General features: G+C 43.0%; 1 protein-coding gene across 1 annotated transcript in view; it reads left to right on the top strand.

Annotated features, from left to right (window-relative positions):
* Positions 1–20,613, top strand: part of gria1a (glutamate receptor, ionotropic, AMPA 1a) — a 171,018-nt gene that overhangs the window by 96,298 nt on the left and 54,107 nt on the right. The window contains 3 exon segments of the mRNA XM_034690540.1: positions 7,067–7,306; positions 11,391–11,575; positions 19,822–19,875. Of these exon segments, the coding sequence (XP_034546431.1) occupies positions 7,067–7,306; positions 11,391–11,575; positions 19,822–19,875 (479 nt within the window).

Here is a 20,613-nt window from a genome sequence, read left to right as displayed (position 1 = left end):
GTGGGGGATTGATTGCGTTGTGTGAGTCATGCTGTGCTGGGGGCCTTGCAGTTTAGGCCACCCCCGCCCAGCACCTTAGGGATTCTTCATAAGCACAAGCTGTGTGTGAGATACTCTTATGTCAAAAGCAGCAAGATACTTTTTCATTGAAACGGGTGCTGCTCAGCGTTCAGGGAGCGTGTGCCCCTTTGGCAGGCTCTGAATTCATGTACATGTTCCCATGTGTGAATATCGATATTGGCTCTTTAGCCCTGCCTCTCATTAACATACCTGATTAGCTCTCTAGAAGAAGCATGGGACCAGAGGGACCACAACATGCTCTCTGTTTTTATTACACACATCATCTGACAGTTATTAGCCATGGGTGGCTGAGTGGAGGATGATTGTGTGCGTCTCCTTGTGTCTGGTGTCAGATGTGTTTATCTCCCCTCAGAGTGCTCCGTGGTTGATTGAGTGACCCTTCACCCTTGCGGACGTGGTGTATATTACTGCCTAATGGGACAGCCACCTCCCCGCTCCCGTCATCCCTCTCATCTTTCGCTGGATACCTTCGACTTAATACAGGAAAGACACTTCAGCACCTTGAGGAAGTAAAGGAACTAACTGGCAGACAAATTAAATCATCTTGTCATTTCTACTGTACTTTTCTGATCTATGAGACTATCTTTTGGACAATGAGATAGGGTCAGGGGTTGGGGTTGGAGATGAATGAATCAAAAAGCTGCTGGTGAACAGTTAAAATGAGAAGAGCAAGAGAGACAGATAGGGAATGACTTGCAACAAATGTCCTGGAATAGTCACAATCCTGAACCTGAAGGCTCACACCTGCAATAGAACTGTCACGTTTTTACAAATCAAGTTTGACTCAACTTCAGATGAAAGGTAAATTATTCTAATGCATTCAGATGCCCTCCTTAGTAGACTTACAAAGCTGCCTTTTACCAAGTCTACAAACAACGTTATCTCTTCAGCTACTTAGCCATACAAGGCAGAACCCAGAGTAATTTCAGATATGATGCTTTGGTGTTGCTGACAAGAAGGGTCATCTGCTGACCTGCAATAGTTGATAGAGGCACATGTTACATTGACACAATGAAAAAAAACATTGGTTTGTATTGTACTCAAGTATAGGTGTAAAATCACTACAAACAAACCTTTGATTACGGGTCGACTGGTTTTGTTTTTTCAGGGATGATACTGATAAATATTAGTTGATGGGCCGATAATCGATGTTTGGAACCAATATGCATTTACAATTAAAATGAAAGTATTTCTGTCAGAATCTAGAATCTTAACCTGTCATTCCTAAATCTAGGCTACATCATTCCTAATTACTATAGAGCAATAAAGGTGAGCTTTCATCTCTGAAACTGAACACCTCTTACAGTTCATGTATGTATTAACCAGCAGTACAAGTGTTCCAAATATTCACTTTAGTGAAAGCAGCGGTAGCTGTTGGCGAGTGGTGAGTTAAAACTGACCTAGAGGGAAAGACACCTTCCAGTGAAGCCGAAGCTGCTCACTTTTTACTAATTAAATTTGACCAGCAATCAGTGAAATTAAATGCCGATACAGATAACCGTCCAAATACTGAAAATCTATATGTTATACTGAGCCAGGTCGATGACTCCATTGTAAGGGCTTGATACCAAAAAGCACTTAGTTTTGTTCTAAGGTCTGCCAGGCTTTGCTGTGACATCAAGGGTTAATTGTTTGAAAGAGATATTTTTATTGTCATTGGAATATTTATTTGGCAGCACAGGGGCGGTTGTAAAACGATGTAGAAAAAAGCTCAGCCTGTCAGAAACAGATGGTTTTATATACTTTGATTCCTAGATAAACAGATCAACTTTTCTAGCTATATCCCCAGACAACAGAACTAATAGCATACAGCCAAATGGGTTCTGTGAGATGTTTTACCAACAGTGCAGTGAGCTATATGCCAATATTGTCATGCTACACCCAAACAAAGACTTTGGTGTATTGTTGCTCAGTAGGTATAATGTTTGCTGTATTTAGCACCACAACAGCTAATAAGCATAACACTAAGTATAGACGTTGTTTTTTTGCAGATATCTGCTGAGACAATGTGACCTGCGGCAAGAGAAGTTAAATGATCGCTGATGAGCTTTATCATCGGGGCACCATGAGTGATTATACAAAATTTAATGGGAATCTGAGGGACGTGAGTTTTTGTTATCGCTGTCTGCACCAATCATCTGGTCCAACTAGCCAACCCAGCTATGCCATCCAAAGACCGCCATCAGCATGGCTAATCACCCAAATGTGATACAATCCTTGGTTCAGACTCTTAAAAGTGATTGATAGGATGATTTACCTCTGTGTTTTCAGCTTGTGGTGGGACAAAGACACATTTTGGAAGTGTCCTTAGTCTTAAAGACGATCGTTAATTTTGACATTTTATGGCTCATTGATTAATAGCTGTTTTATTAAATCAGAGGAAAAACATTGAGTCAAAGAAGATAATAGTTCCAGCCCGAAAGCGTAGTGTCTTTGGTTTTCTTGTTATGTCTTATTTCCTACCAGCTGTGGCTGAAAAAGAAAAAGGATTTGACCTCTCTAAGCATCAGCTGGAAATCTGTGCTCTTGCGGTGCAGAGGTGTCATTGGATGGACAACATAAAGCTGGTTGTTGTCGTAGGATTGAGAGTCACAGTATGAAGGTGGTGTGGAACCCAGGGAATCAATCTGGCTGGGTTATGTTGCTGTAGAGAAAAGTGCTGCTCACTCTTCCATACCACAGTCTTTAGTCATTGAGGCCCAAAGGAAAAATGAAACATGATTTTATAACTCCGAGTATGTATATATATGTTTTAAATTCTACAGCAAAGAGTGGCATGCAGTTTAAGTTAACCAGAGGTTAAGATGAGCAATATGGCCTACTTTGTGGAGTCACCCGACATGTCAGCCCTCAGTAGTGGGGCTCTATTAAAAAAAAGGACCTTTATGGTCAACTGAACAAGAATCCTCCAATCAGCATGTTCCCTCCAGCTGAACCCGGCTTCCTCCTGCTGCCTGTGAAATTCCCTCTGTACTGCTGACCTTAATGTTGCACAGGATAATGGCATGCAAGTCCCAGGGGAAGAAAATAGTAGACACTCTTTGTTCCTCCTTCTGTGTGTGTGTGAGTGTGTGTGTTTGTGGAGGCATGTAATGTAAATAACATCCGTATCACAGTTTGTGATTTGCATACAGTCACAGTAAACCCGTGAGTCCATGTGTACAAGTGTTTACAGAGACAACAGTCTGAGGAAACCTCCCTCATATTGATTCTGGCAAACCTCCCCAAAAATATACATTTAAAAAATGGTTTTGTGAAAGCACTCGGTATATTTCAATTCATCTGTATTGATTTCATTTTGACATATCAAGCAAGTGGAGATATTGGAAAAAGAATCACACACACACACTCATACACATACACACTTGGAGCTGCTCTAATATCACGGTCTTACACTCAGGTTTTGAGCAGCTCCAGTGGAGCAGCTGGGAGCAGGTAAATGCACAAGGGCACCTTGAAACCTTTGATGCATTTTGCTAATATATCTGGAAAAACTGACCTGTGTCGACACATGACTCATGAGAAAATGTCTTTTGACACAAGATAATGTTTTTTTCCCACAATTAAAACATTGGTGCATATTTGATAAATCTCTCTCTGTCTCTTTCTGATTTCAAACATCAGTCAAAAAAGCCACTCACTAATAATGAAGTTCTTTTAGAGACATTGTTACTTTAAACAGATCTGGAGGCTTTATAGTTTCATTATGAAAATTGTCATTTAGCCAAATTCACACTTCATTTTAAAGAGAGAGAACCAAGTGGTCATGTAGTATTGAATTATTTTGTGTGGGACTTAAATATTCAGAGGCACAATAAAAAAGATGCAGCCCTCCCATCATCAACAACTTCAGATGCAGGAAGAACTGTCACAAACACGCCCTCTTTGTGCAGCCGGCACAGACACGTCTGTCATTTGATATTTGGCTCATGTTAAGCAGAAGAACAGCTGCAGGGCATGGGAAACAGAGAACAGGGAAGACAGAAACGGCATGAGTTGTTCCTGACAGCTCCTCCTGTTGTGCGAGTATCTGTCCCCTTAGGATTGGAGTTTTTTCGCTCTTTTCCTGCGGCCCATAACGCTTCGGCCACAAGGAATACAAATCCGTATGCAAATTCTGGTTGTTCATTCATAAGGAAAGTTTTGAAAGGCTAAAAAAATTCAAAGTAAGGAGACAGTTCCAGTGAGCTTTCCGACATCATCTGTATGCATGTGCTGAAGACTTTTGTCAGCGTTTGGAAATGATTACGGTTTGTTTGAGTGTAAATAAAAATGTGATGCCGTGGAAATGTGCTGCAAATGCTCCATTATCCCAGGAAGTATCTAAGGATTTGACAAAGCCAAGTCAGTTTTGCAAATTTGCTAATTCCTTGAGGAGAGACCTAATTATGACAAAATGTCGAAACACTCACAATTCCCACTTCATCTTCCAAAAGTCCTTTAGCAGCTCTGAGCTACACTAATCTCTGCCAGAGAAACAGACCGTTGCCGGGGCAACCTCAGTCCTGCCGCCGTGGCAGCTGTAACTGTGGCGAGGAGACACGGCGTGCCAGGGTGGACAGGTGTTGCTGGGGTCTTCGAGATCACTCTGGGTCTCTCGGCTCGGCCTCCGATGTCGTTACACATGTGGAGCTGCGCTAACAAGCCGCTAGCACACAAACACACACTTCACACGCCGCTCCTCTACGCCGCTATCTGAACAGGACCAGAGACCGCTGAGTTACACTAATGTTCTGTGTCATGCTCTTGTCGAATTAGAGGAAGGCATGCTTCTCTTGCCAGCTCGGAGCAGGAGGTCCGTGCCACATGGCTGCGTGTTTTTTTCTTCTTCTTTTTTTTGTTTTTCTTTTTTTCAGACAGACGTTACTGCAGGTATGAGCAGTGACTCATATTCAGTGAAACCTGGTTACCTGCTACAGGGCAGAGTAATGGGACACTGCACAAAAAGTCAAACAAGCTCTCATTACCTTTTATCCAGGCGGAACATGGAGGCCACAGCTGAAATTGGTCCTAGAAAATTGTAAGGGGAAACATAATGTGTGCTAGAGGAAAGCAATAGCAGTGGGAGCGTGTGCAGACCATGAAGGAAAGATAGTTCTGTTACTGAGTCAGTGTGGCGAGGCTCAAAATGTCTATTTCAGGGCTTGCTTTAAGTAGGGTGAGTCACCAGGCTTTTGGAGCACTAGAGACTGCATATGTGTGTGTGCGCTCATGTGTGTGCACACGTATTAATATGTGATACTGAATTTCTCTCACCATCCATCTCCGTCACACACACACACGTGCCTGCCCGGAGGGTGCAGGTCTGTGACAGGTTAGGCGTTTTGGGTACCGGCCATGCTCGCTCTGTCTTTCCCTCAGCCCCTAGCAGCGAGCTGGCCCTCGCACAGGGACAGGCAGCGGCTTCAATCTGTTTAGTAAATACTGCGATAAGTAAGGCCCACCCATCGCCATGGCAGAAAATAGCCTAGGCCAGACCTGCGAGTGAAAAGATAGCGTGCCACGTTAAAATCACAAAGAGAGCATACCTTCTAAAGAGAAGGCTGCAATCATAAATGAGCTATTTAAAGCTTTTTGGGGGTGTGGAGAGAGTCAGATTGACATGCAGACAATGGGAGAAAGCGAAATGCAGAGACAGAGGGAGAAAAGCAAATGAGAGACGGAAACCGCCTCCCGTTGCCTGTAAAATGTCAATGGAACCCTGGGGATGCATTGATTAACCTCTCTACTTCTAATCTGCCTTCACCTCCTCCACCTCCCACTGAAGGCAAACACACACACTGCTGGTACACAGATGGACAAACTGGTCAGATTTGCATAAACATGTCACAAAGAAGCTGTAACGACTCAGCTGCTGTGGACCAAAGATTCAGAACGGTTCTCTTTTCTTACTAAATTTAAGGAGAAGCTCCTTTCTACACGTCTGGGTATGAAAGTGAACTGACAAAGATCTGAAAAATCATGCCATCTAAAATTCAATGTAGTTCAATTAAGCATACCTCAACTTAGTTTGGATCGATGTTTTTCAATATCCAGCTTTCATAATTTGCCTTTTTCCATTATCGACACAACTAATGGTAATATTCTCCATTCAATGAGTGCTTGCTTCTCCTATAAAGCTACAACATATAGTAAAATGGATATCTTTGAGCCCGATCAATCTTCTACAATGTGAGACGAGGGAAGCAGCAAATCTTCACTCTGAAGAAAATGGAGTTGACTGTCAAGTCGATACTTTGACAAATCATACTTGATTTGAATAAATATTTGTCTCCTCTGTGTGAGGAAATCTATATGACACTTTCTGAAGTACAATCATTACAAGCTGGCTCATAATAAAGTGTGATGTAATAAGTTTCTAAGTCTGAAACGCAAACAGATACAGATGGAGCCCATACTGTGTATTCCTATCGTCTGTATTTCTGCATATTTTCTGAATAATAGCTTTGAAAATGGTACAACTTCTTGAGGAAAGATCTTACCAAGAATTCCTCTTTCACGTCACCGTCTTTTTGGTCAAAAAATGTGGTCTCTTCTTCTCTGGTTTAAATTTTGACTCTGAGTAGTGCCCTCTTGTGGATGCATCGTTAAACATCCGTCACAATATTAAGGACATGCAGGAGTTTGTAGGTAGTGACGGTGATATTGTTTGGAATAAACACATTTATCTTCATACGCAAAGCATGAATGACTCTCAAGATAAATGTTTATATCATTATGTTCGGCAAAGAATAAATAGGAATATTCTGTAAAATCTTGCTTTCAAATATCATAAATCCTCCTTTTAATGACATTTTATAAATTGTTCCACCTAAGTATCAAGCATCAAATTCACAGGAAATTATTATTTTTATTTCATTAAACCTAGGTGTACATTTCAGTCTAAGTTCTTTGTTAAAGTATAAATATTTAAAACCCTCTCATTACTCCAGAGACTAACTCCCTCCATGTCCTCTCTCTTTGTTTTCTCTTTGCTCTCTGGCAGTTTGCTCCCAGTTCTCCAAAGGTGTGTATGCCATCATCGGCCTGTATGACCGGAAGACGGTCAACATGCTCATGTCCTTCTGCGGAGCGCTGCATGTCTGCTTCGTCACGCCATCCTTCCCCATCGAGACGGCAAACCAGTTTGTCATCCAGCTGAGGCCTGAGCTGCAGGACGCTCTGGTGGGAGTGATCGACCACTATGGATGGACCAAGTTTGTCTACATGTACAGCTCTGACTCAGGTAGGACATCTCGGATCATCTTTGCTCATTTATGTTTCATAAACAAAGGTCTTCAGAGATTTGTTACATCATTACAAAAAGATGCAACAACATTTTTATGTCTTCAAGATTGTATTATTCACACCAAAGTTAAATCACAACATTGGAGAGAAGCATTCCCACTAGAATGACACGCACAAGACGATCAGTCGTTAGAGCAACTACCATTAGCTGTCTTCACATTGCCATGGCGACAGCAATAGGGTCCATCATAGCCATTGTGCAATGAGCAGCCTTCAGAGCGTTTATTTCAGGCCGCCGTCTTTGTACTGACTGAGGACACAGAAACGTAACATTGACCTGCACTGAAAAGCAAATAAATGACACAATGGGACAAAAGATGAAGCCATTCATTGAGCAGTCCTCAGCAGTAAACAGTTTCTTTGTCAGTTGCATGCCAGAAGCAAAAAAAAGAGAAGAAAAACAACACAAAAGTGCTGTAACATTCAGTTTAAACATCCTAACAACCCTTTTGCAGAAGCAGACAGAAATAAAGCAGGACACACCTGTCAGCCTCCTGCCTCCTCCTCTTCTCCTCCTCTCCAACCAATCAGCTAAAGCTTTCACATTATGTCTTGCCATCTGTCCCAGGTGTTGGGAGTTTTCGAGCATGAAGGGTGTGTTTTGTGTCTGTGTGCCCATTTTGAAAATGCTAATTTTGCACACATTCAGTGCAAGGGCTTCTTCTGACTTTTATCTGCCGATGTATTTGACTTGGTTGAGACATAAGCAGGCTTAAGTTGGCTTTAAAAGACAGACGATCATGTCACTCTGCAGAGCAAACTATCGAGCAGTGACAGGAGAGATTTCAAAGTGGTCTCTAACCCCTTCTGATGCACGATGGCCGTAGCTTCACACACATCCCACAGATTTTTTCTATTTCCCGTGATCCCTTCATTATCCACTCTCACACTGTTGTGTGTAGTGTTTGTGCGTTTCTGTGCAGGGTCACCCTTGTGTGATTGAGTGGTGGGATGGAGCCATTGGAAACCAGATTAGTAGTCCTCTGTTGCCTGGATACAACAGAGTAGTCACCCTTCCTACGGGTTTTTTTTTAAGCCTTTAAGAAAAATCATATTTAGTCTGGTATGTGTGCATGTGTGCATCCTTTTCCAACTCTTTCTTCTTTTATTCAGCATTCTAGATACATGTCTCTATAAAAAGAGCTAATAATATTTTATACTTTATCTTTGCAAAAATAGCATCAATATTTAATACTCTAAAGCGTTTTTCCCTTACCTGATGTGTTCAAGAACATAAAAATAATGCATTCATCATCTTCCAACCTGTCAAGTATATTTTATTTTATCCTATTTTCAATTATCATCTATCTTGCTGTCTTACCTTTGCAGCATCAGCTACTAAACGTGTCTCATTTTTATTTCAAAAAGCCCAAGAATGGAAAAAACAAATTTGATAGCCCATTAAGTCTATCATAAACAAAATTCAGGGAACGGTTTCCACAAAGTGTTATTTCTCTCCTCTCGATTGCCTAGTGCCCGGGTCCCTGTGTATTGCCTCCAGCCAGGAGAACGCTTGTGACAGCCAGATTCCATTATGATATAATTCTCCTCCTAGATGCCTTTGGAGGACCTGTTTTTACCTTGGCCAGTCCTACGAGTCTCGCCGTCAGGCTGGCTCTGATTTATAGGGGTGCATCGGCCACATATCTACATTTAAAAGGGGAGAGGATGTTCAGTGCCAACACTGTGAGGCAGAGAGGAGAGAAGCTGGAAGGAAATAAATGGAAGACACGTAAATATGAGAAGTGAATTAGTCCAGCCACTCTGAATATATTCATGAATGGATCAAGTTTATTAAAGCACATAACAGTCTAAACAATACATTTTTAATGAGATTCAAGCACGAACTTCTGAAGTACTTCTCTGAGCGTAATAAACATGACGCACAAATGGATAAACACACGCATAGGAAACAGATAAGATAACTAAAAATGAACGTACAAAAAGATGAAAGAAGTGAACAGTGTCAGTGGAGCAGAGCCTCTTTTTCAAACATCAGGGTGCTGTCCATGGTGCTGAAACCTTCACTGGCACAGGGCTCAGCTATTCAAACACAGTTCTCCATTTCTCCAGTCAGAGCCATTGACTTGATATAGACACCTTGCCTCCATCTCCTCCCAGTGTGATATGTGAATCCAAGGGTGCTGGCATATTGTGATTGTGGAGCTATGGGACTGACGTTACACCCCTTCCACTAACTAAAACACACACTTAACTTAACCGATAAAAAGTCAAAGGATCCCTCAGGTCAGTGAGGTCCACAGCAGAACAGATTGTTGTCTTGATTTGAAGGGGACACACTTGGCTATGCAAGGTTCAGTGACTCGTGTTTGAGTGTTTATGTTTTCTCTCGCCATTCCTCCTCCACCCTGCTAGTCCAGTAATGAAGAAACGTAACTTCTTCAAAAAATAAGCACCTGCATGATAAGAGTTAACTCTAATGACAGCTTTTTTTTTACGCAGTTTGGAACACATACATGTATTTTAATTTTCTAGCTTGTCCTGCATGTTTTATCTGTTGTTATGGAGGAGCCGCCTGTCACCAGGGGGAGCTCTAAAAGTCTTGGTGTCACTCAGGATAGCTGTTGTTCTGTCCAGTGTTTTATACAGTCTACGGTCAGAACCCACTGACTTATTTCACAGGCATGATAAACTGCCTCCTCTATTTCCATGTTGATCATCAGTTTCACTGCTCCAAGCTCGAGCAGCAAAGACTTCAATTATTCACTCATGAACTGCAGTCAGTGGATAGAGAAGGCAGCAAAGGTCCAATACATCTCCATGTTCCTCGCAGTAGTACTTTGCCATTTTTGAGATTTCTCATTTATTTACATTTTCTGTATTGTGGTCTTATGTAGAGGTGAAACGCCATCCATCTTTGTGTTTCTTAATGACCCGGTGTCACAATGGCAGCATGAATTGCCTGGAGAGCAGCTGGTGTGCTTTGTAATAAAGCCAAGCAATCATATTTCACAGGCAGTGACTGCATCCCTCATTCTTTTTTCGACAGGGTTTTTGCTGTTGTTCTGCATGAGCCATTTTAACATTTGCTCAATATGCATAAAGAGCCTGTATGAGCATGAACAAACAAGCATGGAGGAGGATATGCAGAACACTACATGTATAGGCCCACAGTGGCTCTAACTGTGTTTGCCAGTCTTGTGAAACAACAGAGCTACATCATGTATTACTTTACATTTCTAGATTTTGTAATTGTTATAATTCATTTTGGTAATGGCTGCCAGTCTGCTGCGGGTGAAATTACTTTATTTACTCTGTGGAGCAACTGTGACTGCCAGCTTGAGAGGAATCTGATTGGTCCACTGCCAGCAGCCAAAGAGTACAACAGTGAGTCAGACTATAAATCAGAGCTCAAGATCAATGTGTTCTCTAATCGCCTTTTATTTCCTGTCTTAGCATGAGCCCTTAGCTCATTGGCCGCTGTACCTCTTTCCCTCTGATGCTAAAGCATCTCAGCGGCATATCAGTGACAGTGTAATTGAGTAACGGCTCCTGTAATTGGTGCTTGGAGGACGTAAAGCTGGCTGTGACTGCAGTCTGTGATGATACACGGGCTGATTATTTGTTCGTGTGGAAGTGATTATTTAGCCTTGCGCTGTAAGATCTGGAAACCACACCTGTATGTGTTGTTGTGCTTAATGGAATTTTCTTCTTCTTGTACTTCATCACTGAAGCTACAGGGGAGATTCTGATGGATAAACTTATCAAGAGCAGTTTGATTTCCTGCACTGCTTTTGTTTTGTTCTCAAGATCTTTCAATTTATTTTTCATGTAGTTACATCTCTCAGTATAAGATTAAAATGCACATAATTTATGTCTCAGTCACTCTAATGAAATATAGACACTTATGGACTGCTCTGTAGAATACCAAATAGTCATTCATCACTTTGTTCCTCTCAATAAGCCCCTGCAGAGAGTTAGCTTCAGCAGTTTCTCTTTCCTACTTTCTGAAATATTCTCCAAAATCTTAAAGCTGTCCCTTCCCCTTCTCTTCGCTCTAGGCCTGTCGGTGCTGCAGAAGGTTCTGGACACAGCAGCAGAGAGGAACTGGCTGGTGACTTCAGTCAATGTGGAGACCATGACCGAGGCCTCTTTCTTGAAAGTGTTCCAGGATTTGGACAAGAGAAAGGAGGGCCAGATTATCATCGACTGTGAGACTGAGAGGCTCACCGGTATCCTCAAGAAGGTAAAAGACTCCTCTCTGATTTGAATATTTACAAAAGATTATATAATTATGTCACACTATATAATGCAATATCAGCTTGAAGACTGCAACTTCAAACAAAATAAATCATACTCTGTGTGTTATACATTTGCTCCATATTTTTAATTATCTCTGTCTAAGGAAGAATTCCTCTTGGACATAAACTGATATTTAGCTGCATGTACAGGTTAAAAGGCTTCATCAGAAAAATATTGAACACGTTTAGCATGCACTTGGGAGTGAGGCTGTGCTTGTATTAATCAGATGAGCAAAGGAGAGAGGCGGAGAAAGAGTAGGGGAATAACAGTGAAACGTGGGGGTTGGTTTGTGGTCTGCTGTGGGGGTTTAGGCTCCTGCAGCATCAAGGACAGGGGGGATGAATAACACAGCATTGGTATTGGAGTCTGCAATTCTTATGTGATAGGATCACTTACTCCCCTCTGTACTGTGTGAAACAAAAGGTTCATGGAATCACACTTGACTGTAAAGGAAACCCCTCACCCAAACAGATATTGTGCAATCACAGCGTAGCAGCCAGGCGTGACAGGTCTGTGAAGATCTTTTGATTTCATTGTGAGTTGAGGCAGTGTGCATATGGCAGATAAATGGCCTGTATTTGATGATGGCTCTTTTTTCCAACCCTTTTGCAACTAACAGTAGAGTAAAGATTTCAGCTACCAAAGGTAGGCTGCATTATTCAGCTTAACTTCTGTTACTGTAGTAACAAAGTAGTACTGTTGGGTCAAAGGGGCAACTCATTGGATGAGTTTTTGGGGTTAGGGTAATATTTAAATAGAACCAAGTTAATGAAAGTACATCCACTGTGCAGAAAGGTTTGTGGATATAATTTGAAGGGCATCTCTGCCCTGCTAGCAATCCCCGGCTAAACTTGGCATCAAGGTACAATAGCTAGCATAAAAAAATGAACTAAACATTGGGTCTCAAGCCTTCTCTATCATAACATTGAAACAGACTATGCAACATTTTTTTATGGAATAATAGAAATAAACCCCTTTTTCTAACAAAAAACACCAGCTAGCTTATTTTTAGCCTAGAACATGTAGACTTAAGGCTCATTTATACTTCTGTGTCGCCCCTACGCAGCCGGGGCTGACGTGGACATGAGCCCCACATACTTGTGCATCAATGTGTCCGTGTCGCGCAGCAATTCTCCACCGAAATGCATGACGGCCGTGTGGTCTCTCTGATAGCTGGTCCCCTTCTTCCGGCCTCGCTACGATCTCTGTTTACTTTTCCACAGAGATTCAGAGCGTGTTATGTTAATCAACAACTGATACATGCTGCTGTTTATCATACAGACATGATGACATGAAGAATAGAGAGGAGGAGATGAAATACACGGCCGATGTCGGGGATCCCAGAAGTGTTGTAAATGCGGGAAACACCGCCGAGCGGACCAATCACAGGGCTTGTGGTCCGTGTCAATTCTACGGGTAGTTACATTTTTGAGGAGGTGCACGTCAGCTACTTGCGCTGGCCTCTGTGGGAGCAGTGTTGCCAACTCCTCAGTAAGGAAAGTAGCTATTGGCTGTCCTAAAAGTCGCTAGAAGACGCTAAATGATGTCATCACCTAATTTGCATAATAAGAATAGCAATAGACGCTGCAGGAGAGACGTGTAACGTCGAGAGAGACAAAAAGAGGTTAAAAAACATCCCCCTCTCCCGCCTCCCTTCCACCCCCTTATTTTAATGCACCTCACTAGATACTGATATAGGTAAAGACATGGGGTGGGGGGTGTGGGTTGGGTGGACCGGTTTTATACTGGGGGGGTGGGCAGATTGTGGTGCAGTAGTGCGCTGCGGCTCTCCCCCCTCTCTCCCGCCCCCCATCTGCCCCCCCCCCCCCCCCTATTTTAATGCACCTCACTAGATACTGATATAGGTAAAGATATAGGGTCGGGGGGGCGGGTTTTATACGGGGGGGGGGGGCGGCGGATTGTGATGCAGTAGTGCACTACGGCTCTCCCCCCTCTCTCCTGCCTCCCTTCCTGCCCCCCCTATTTTAATCCACCTCACTAGCAAACATACATACAACAAAAAAAACAAACAAAACAAAGTTCAAATCATATCACACACACACAGATCAGGTTTGGCGGGGCCTTAGTGTTTGGCTCGGCCCTACTCGTCGGGGGCCCATCGGGGCTGGGTGGGTGGCTGGTGTCCCTGTCACCCTCCGCCCCCCTGCTGCCCCCTCCCCTGTGGGGGCCTGGTCCGCGGCTGCCCTCGGGGCCGGGTTTCCCGGGGTTCCCTCGCGGTCCTCTTGGGGGGGTGGGGTGGTGCGCAGCTGGGGGGGTGTTACTATGGCAGCCATCGGGGTGTCCCTCCATGCCCCCGCGGCCTGGTCCATCAGTCGCAGGGCATGGGTGGGGGGCGTGGCTTGGGGGAGTGGTCGGGCCGTCTGGGGGGGGCAGGTGGGATTGGCCCTGCCGCCTCCGCCCTCCCCCCGCTCCGGCGCGCCAGTTGGTGGGCTCTGGTCCTGGTCCTGCCCGTCTGCCTGGCTGTCTGCTCCTGGTGCCGGGCCCCCTCGGCCCTGGTGGCTCCTTTGGCTCCGTCTTGGGGGGCTGTGGGGGTGGTGTTGTGGGGGTGTCCCTTGGGGGGGCTGCGGGATCTCTCCCCCCTCGCCCCCCTTTCCTCCTACTGGGTGACCTGGCGGTCGCCCTGGGTGCTCCGGCGGTACCTGCTTGCTTCCGGTCTGGGTCCTTGGCTTGTCCCCTGGCCTGGGTCTCCCGCGGCGGGTTGGGTCCTTCGGTCTGACTGCTCTCGCGGCCCGGGTGCTGAGCCATACCGCTCGGCTGGTCTGACCCAGGTGGTTTCATCTGCACCAGTGGTGGTCTTGTTACACAAATAGAACACAGCACGGCGGCAACCCTCTGCGACCCAAGCTTCAGTAATGATTGTGGACACTAAGGGTTGCTTAATCATTAGTATCACCCCACGGATTTTCTTTTTGGCATCATGGTGAGATGGTCCCTCTCCATCTAAGTGTGTTAGGTCTCTCTCTCCTTCTCTCTCCCTGTCCCTTTGTATATCCTTATGTAATCTTTCTTTCACTTTCTCTTTTTTTTTTTTTTTTTTTTTTTTGGCCCACCTAGGTGTGCACGCCCTCTTTTACAGAACATGATATTAGCTGCCAATAAAAGATAGGCCAGAGTTCTAAGAGGGATGGTGATGGTTGCATGCACACAGTCACAAGCACAGAAGAAAAAGGTTTTCTTTCTTTTCTTTTGCTGCAAGAATAAATTGCATGAATATTTGACAGTTTGTGACAAACATGACACAAACCAGAAATATATATGCAGACAAGAGGAAAGAAGAAAAAAAAAAGAAAAAAAGAAAAAGAAAAAAAAAAAAAAAAAAAAAAACATCCTAAATATATTTATAACTAAACTTAGGAGCCTAAAAAAATCTAAGTAAAACGTTTAATTTTTCAACAACATATCATTTTCAAAATATTTATTGTATACAATCTACATTAACTATCTAAATGGATCGGCCAGCGGTGGCTTCGTACATGCAAGATTAATTTGCAGTCTGGACGCAGAGGGGTTAACATCTCTGCTCTGACTGCAGCTGCGAGGGTCTGCTGTGCGACTCGGACTGAGCCGTCTGTGAGTGCTTTGGGAGCACCCGCTGCTCATTTAGAACGATACATGCTTTCATTTCAGAGTCTCCAAAAGTCTCAAATAACACCAGAGAAAGTCGCTAGATTTGGCGCTAGTCACTTTTTTTAAAAATAGTTGCTAGAGGGGTCTGAAAAGTCGCTATTTTTGGCAACACTGTATGGGAGCTACACAGACCCCCGGAGTAGGCTCCGCCGTCAGTTCAACGCAGAAGTATAAATCAGCCATTAGCCTCGGTCTTTAGGCAAATACTCTGCACCTAGTAGGTTACTTTTTAAGGCTTAAGTTAGTTTTCTTGTTAAAAGGAAAATAAAAAAAACAGCCAACATCAGCCAAAGGCAGCTTCTTCGACTTATTTGCTTAGCTAGCGTTAGCCTCATTGTTAGCTATTTACATCAAATTTGCTCTGACAGGGAGCTATTATTCAGATGTCAAAACTAACTCTCACCAACTTGAATTAAAAAAGGCTGAAGTTACTTCATAAAATAAAGTTTAGAAAATGACTGCTACCATTGCAATTTACAGCATTTTAAATCAGTATCTTGACATAGCAGGAAAAGGAAGTGTGACGTGAGCTAGCTTCAATGTACCGTCATGCATGTTGGCTCACTGGTACAGCTTACTCAGACAGTAAGGGAATCTGAAGAATCTTTTATTTTTCCCTATTTTTCCTGCTGTGGCAAGAAAAAATGTCTTCCATGAAAAGTTCTTGTAAAGGGCATACATCATGCAAGAACAGAAAGTTTGACAGACATGACAACTATGACCAAGGGGGGTGGTCAATTAATGATATTCACAGGAAACAGACACTTGGAAATAATGTATACACACAGGCAATTTTATCCTCAAAATTATAAAGAAATTTGTTTTATCTGTCTGTTTTTTCGTGCTCATGTAATTTGTGTGATTTATGATTTCTTCTGTCCGATTTTTTTTCTTTTCTGTACATTGCTGCGTATTAAAAAGCACACACACGCATGCACTTGAATGATGCTCATACTACACACACAAATAGACAGGCCCCATCTGTATTGTAAGCTGTGGCTCCTCAGTGTGAATGTTATTGATGGCCCGGTGTCTACAGTTAAGGTTATTGCATCAGTTCTCACCAGTTTACAGGAGCTGAGCTTCAGAATTTCTTCATTCAGACGGCTACCATCAATCATCCGCGTCCGCCCCCTGCCGTCGCACTGCATGTGCACACAAACACCGCCGTATACGCTCATACGTATACACTTCTTCTTCTCCTGCCCTTTACACTTGCCATGTGTTCATCTCATGTCATACAACACACAGACTCTACTATGAGAATGTCACTGACAATGTATCCTGAGGGTGACTTCTTGTATTATCAGAATATTGATGTAGACTCTGGGGAACATTCATCGCAAAAGAAGAGCTACCTCAAAAACCTCTCAGAGCGTTTTCTTCTAACAGAGAAACAAAAAGTGACCCACTCTCTTGGGGCTGAACTCTGAATGACTCTTCAAATCTGCATGCATTATTAAAAACCCACTCGCATCCAAAACATTTCCATCTTATGGTCCGCTGTGGCAGTAATGTGTGTGTTTCTCCCCAAGTGTTGAGTGAATTGGTGTCATCGCTGGTTTTTGTATCAGCACTTCTGTCCTCCCTCCCTTCTCCCTCCCTCCCGCTAGTTTTTCCTTGCCTGGGGCTCGGCTGCAGGGCCCGCCTTGTGCTGGGGTCACCATTAATAACAAATGCCACCTTCTGTCATGACCTACAGCATCATTAGACCCACACACACATGTAACACACAAACAAATGAGTGCACCCCCCCTTGAAGTATACACAAGGGAAAATGCTCAGAGAAAGGAAAAGGAGAGTAAAATGTGTTAGGTCATGTGTAGTGCCTGAACAGAACGCTGAATGAGCCTCTTATCTGCTGTGCTAAAGGCTATTAATTGGACAGAGCATGGCTTCGAATAGTTGCTGCCCACTCTGCCTTAGTTTATGTGACTGCCCAGTATGCTGTGATGACACAACATATATATTAGCTTCTGGGCATTGTCGAATTTGACAGTCGCCACCAGCAAGACAGGGATTTCTGTTTTAAAATGTCAGTTAAAGTGGTGCCCAATTTTGCTCATGTCATATCTAAATAAACCAGCTCTGGCACTACACTACATCTCTCACTTTAATGTTGAAACAGGCTGACCCTCTGTGCTTGGCTGACCAGTGAAGCCTGCAGGTACAAAATGACAGCAGTGTCAGCAGGGAGTGTAGGTGTGCAAGAGGGGCTTGTGCACTGCTCAGAACTGAAAGGCTTCATTATATGATGGTATTATTAGACCAGGATGGAGTTTCAGGAAGATGGACTACTTTAAGTTATTCAAGTATGAGATCAAAGATCAAATTACAGCTTTCAGGGAAATAATTTTGAAAATGGAGGTAAGGGGAGGAGGAGAAGCACAGGGAGGGGAAAACACCATAGTATCACAGCTCATCTCGGGAAGAGTACATAGACTCTACTGTATAATACCTTATAGAGACATCATGGAGCCTAATGATGGTGGGGAACTGTGGCGCCAGCACAAATATTTTTCAAAGTATAAGATGGGTACCATCTGCCTGGAAGTATAGATCACCTTTATACTTTAACATCTGGAATCGTAGACGTGCACATTTGTGGTTGACACTGCTGCAGCAGTGAACACTGGCATTGTTAGAAAAAAATCAGGACGCGGTTGGCCAAGCGGTTTAAACGTGTGCCCCATATACAGAGACTATAGTCCCAGTTGCAGTGTTTGCTGGTTTGACTACAACCCTTTTAATGCATGTCTTCCCCACTCTCTAACCCCCAGGCACCACTGGTAGTCTTAGCATCACAATCGGGCAACAAAAAAAATGGAGCTGAGGCCAGCAGAATCAATATCGGTTGCAAGTTTCAACGCACCCAACTGTCACTCAAATCAGCCCCTAATTGTGCCTTAACATGCTCTTAGCCATAGTACTATTAACTAACAAGACCACGTCCCTGTTTGTAGTAATTATATTTGTAACAAGACCCACTGTAGTGCGTAAATGAAACCACATCATTGAACATCAAAAACAAAAACACGCGATACTACAGTTTCGAGAATTTTATCAAAGTAAGCTAAAGGGTTGAGGTAGGGAGGGATGAGTAGGGGTCAAGGTAAAGGGGGGTGGGTAGGGCTTAAGGTAAGGAAGGATGAATAAGGGTTGATGTATCTGAATAGTCGAGTAGACGGCTATTAAAGGGTTGAGACTCAGGGTGGGGACAAGTCTTCACACGCCTCGAGCGAGAATTGAGACAAACGAGAGAAAATGAGTTGTGCAGGCTTATATACACAGCTGCAGATAATTGCACAAGTGAAAGACATAATGAGCTGCAGGTGACTTCATTAAGAATGGATGAGTTATATATTTACAAAAATTGACTCCCAAAGTGTTTCTACAAGTAAAAAAAAAATAGCTGTAGAGCCCAAATCGGTCCTTTGAGGCAGGCTGTTCACTTTTGTATTTATTTCCACTGTGGAATGGATGTTTTACTATAAAGTCGAGTACGGATTCCTAGCGGGCCCTTGAGCTGGCCTCAACTTGACACATGAGGAACTGCAGTTGTATGAACTGTAATGATACTCATTTCAGAGTATGCAGGCTCTTACACTCTGGCAAAATATAGCTGGAGTCATGAGATGCAACTATATCTCTGCTAGCTTACCATCCTTAAAGAAAACTAATGAAACAAAAATAAAAACTAACTAAAACTTTATTCTGTGTCTACAAAATGAACACAAATACAATGGTAAAGAAAATGTCTTCAGTTTTTCGTCCTTGACACAAGCACCCAGACAGACAAGATTCAGGGTAGAACAGAAACATTTGAGTATAGGAACATTAGTTGTAATATTGCATTTAACATATTTTGAGCAGCTGATTGTAATTTTAAAAAAATCATCATATTTATTTATTTGTTTATTTTCCACACCTGTCTTTCAGAAATTGTTTTTGCAAATACTGCACCAACACAATATTACTACTAAAACTATTCATGTGTTACCTCCTGTAACACATGAATAGTTTTAGTAGTAGTATTGTGTTGGTGTTTTAAAAGGAATTCACAATATTCATAATTCATAACTGTCTCCAGATCTGCCCCTTTCATTAAGCTACTTTGATGTGTTATATTATATGTGGTCTGTAAATGATGGTCAGTAATCAAGGTGCCAGCACTGATGGCTTCTTAAACAGCTACGAGAGCTGGTCTTTGTGAAGCCACTTGCCTTTTATTATGTCTGCAGTCTAGTGTTCAATGCCTTATTTCTTATCGACCTACTTTGTGTCTGTCCCGCACAAGGTCAAGTACTGTTCACTGTACCAGACACGCTGCTGAGAGACTGTCAAAACCTTTCTCTCTGTTGTAAACACACACACACACACACACACACACACACACACACACACACACACACACACACACACACACACACACACACACACACACACACACACACACACACACACACATACATAAACCATCCCTCTGTTTGTGTATCACAGGCATTTTATTCTCTCTCTCTCCCCTATGTCCTTGTCTTGCAGATTGTTGAACAAGGCAAGAATGCAAAGAGCTACCACTACATCCTGGCAAACCTGGTAAGGAATCTTTATTGTATCACTGCCTCTCAATCCAGTGAGATCTCTTTGGATTTTTTTTTTGTACACCTCCATTCAATTTGAGTCGCTATTAAATTTGGCTTTTAACAGGATTCCAGACCTCTAGCACTTTATTGCCAGGTTAATAGACTTGCATGTGCCGAATAATTTAGCCTAAAACTATCTGCTTTTATGTTCTCTCTTCCCATTCCCTCCTCAGCTACCTCATATATTAGTTTGCCGCACTGTCAGACCTGCAGCATAGCAGCAGAAAAGCATCAAACTAACAGTAAAAAGCACAGACTGGGAACCTGTGATAAGCAGAGACAGAAATCTATGCAGAGTGACAGTGACAGAAAAAGGTCAGGTGGCCAATGTATGCAGGCGTATATATCCATTAGCGCACTTTGTCTGCTGCCATTTTCTCTTTGCAAATGGTGTGTAGAGCCTCACAGCTCTGATCAGACTCACAAAATGCAACCAAATGAAGAGAAAATTGACATCAGCAGACGCTGCAGTAATAACAGCATTAATATGCAGCTGCTGGCTTGAACAATTTCTCACTGCTGATTGGCTCAATCCTCCTTGTCTCGCTGGTTTGCCAGATTTAATTTATAATGATAAGACTTGGACGGTAACAACAGCTGATAGGCAAAGTGGTCATTTATTATGGGCCCATTAAAGGTTTGCTCTGAAATTACTTTTTCTGTGTCCTTGTACACTTTCAGAAATGTCCTA

Source organism: Notolabrus celidotus, chromosome 8 (assembly GCF_009762535.1).
Source record: "Notolabrus celidotus isolate fNotCel1 chromosome 8, fNotCel1.pri, whole genome shotgun sequence".
Taxonomy (NCBI): Eukaryota; Metazoa; Chordata; class Actinopteri; order Labriformes; family Labridae; genus Notolabrus; species Notolabrus celidotus.
The sequence above is the reverse complement of the archived record's forward strand: the minus strand, read 5'-3'. Positions and strand labels throughout refer to the sequence as shown.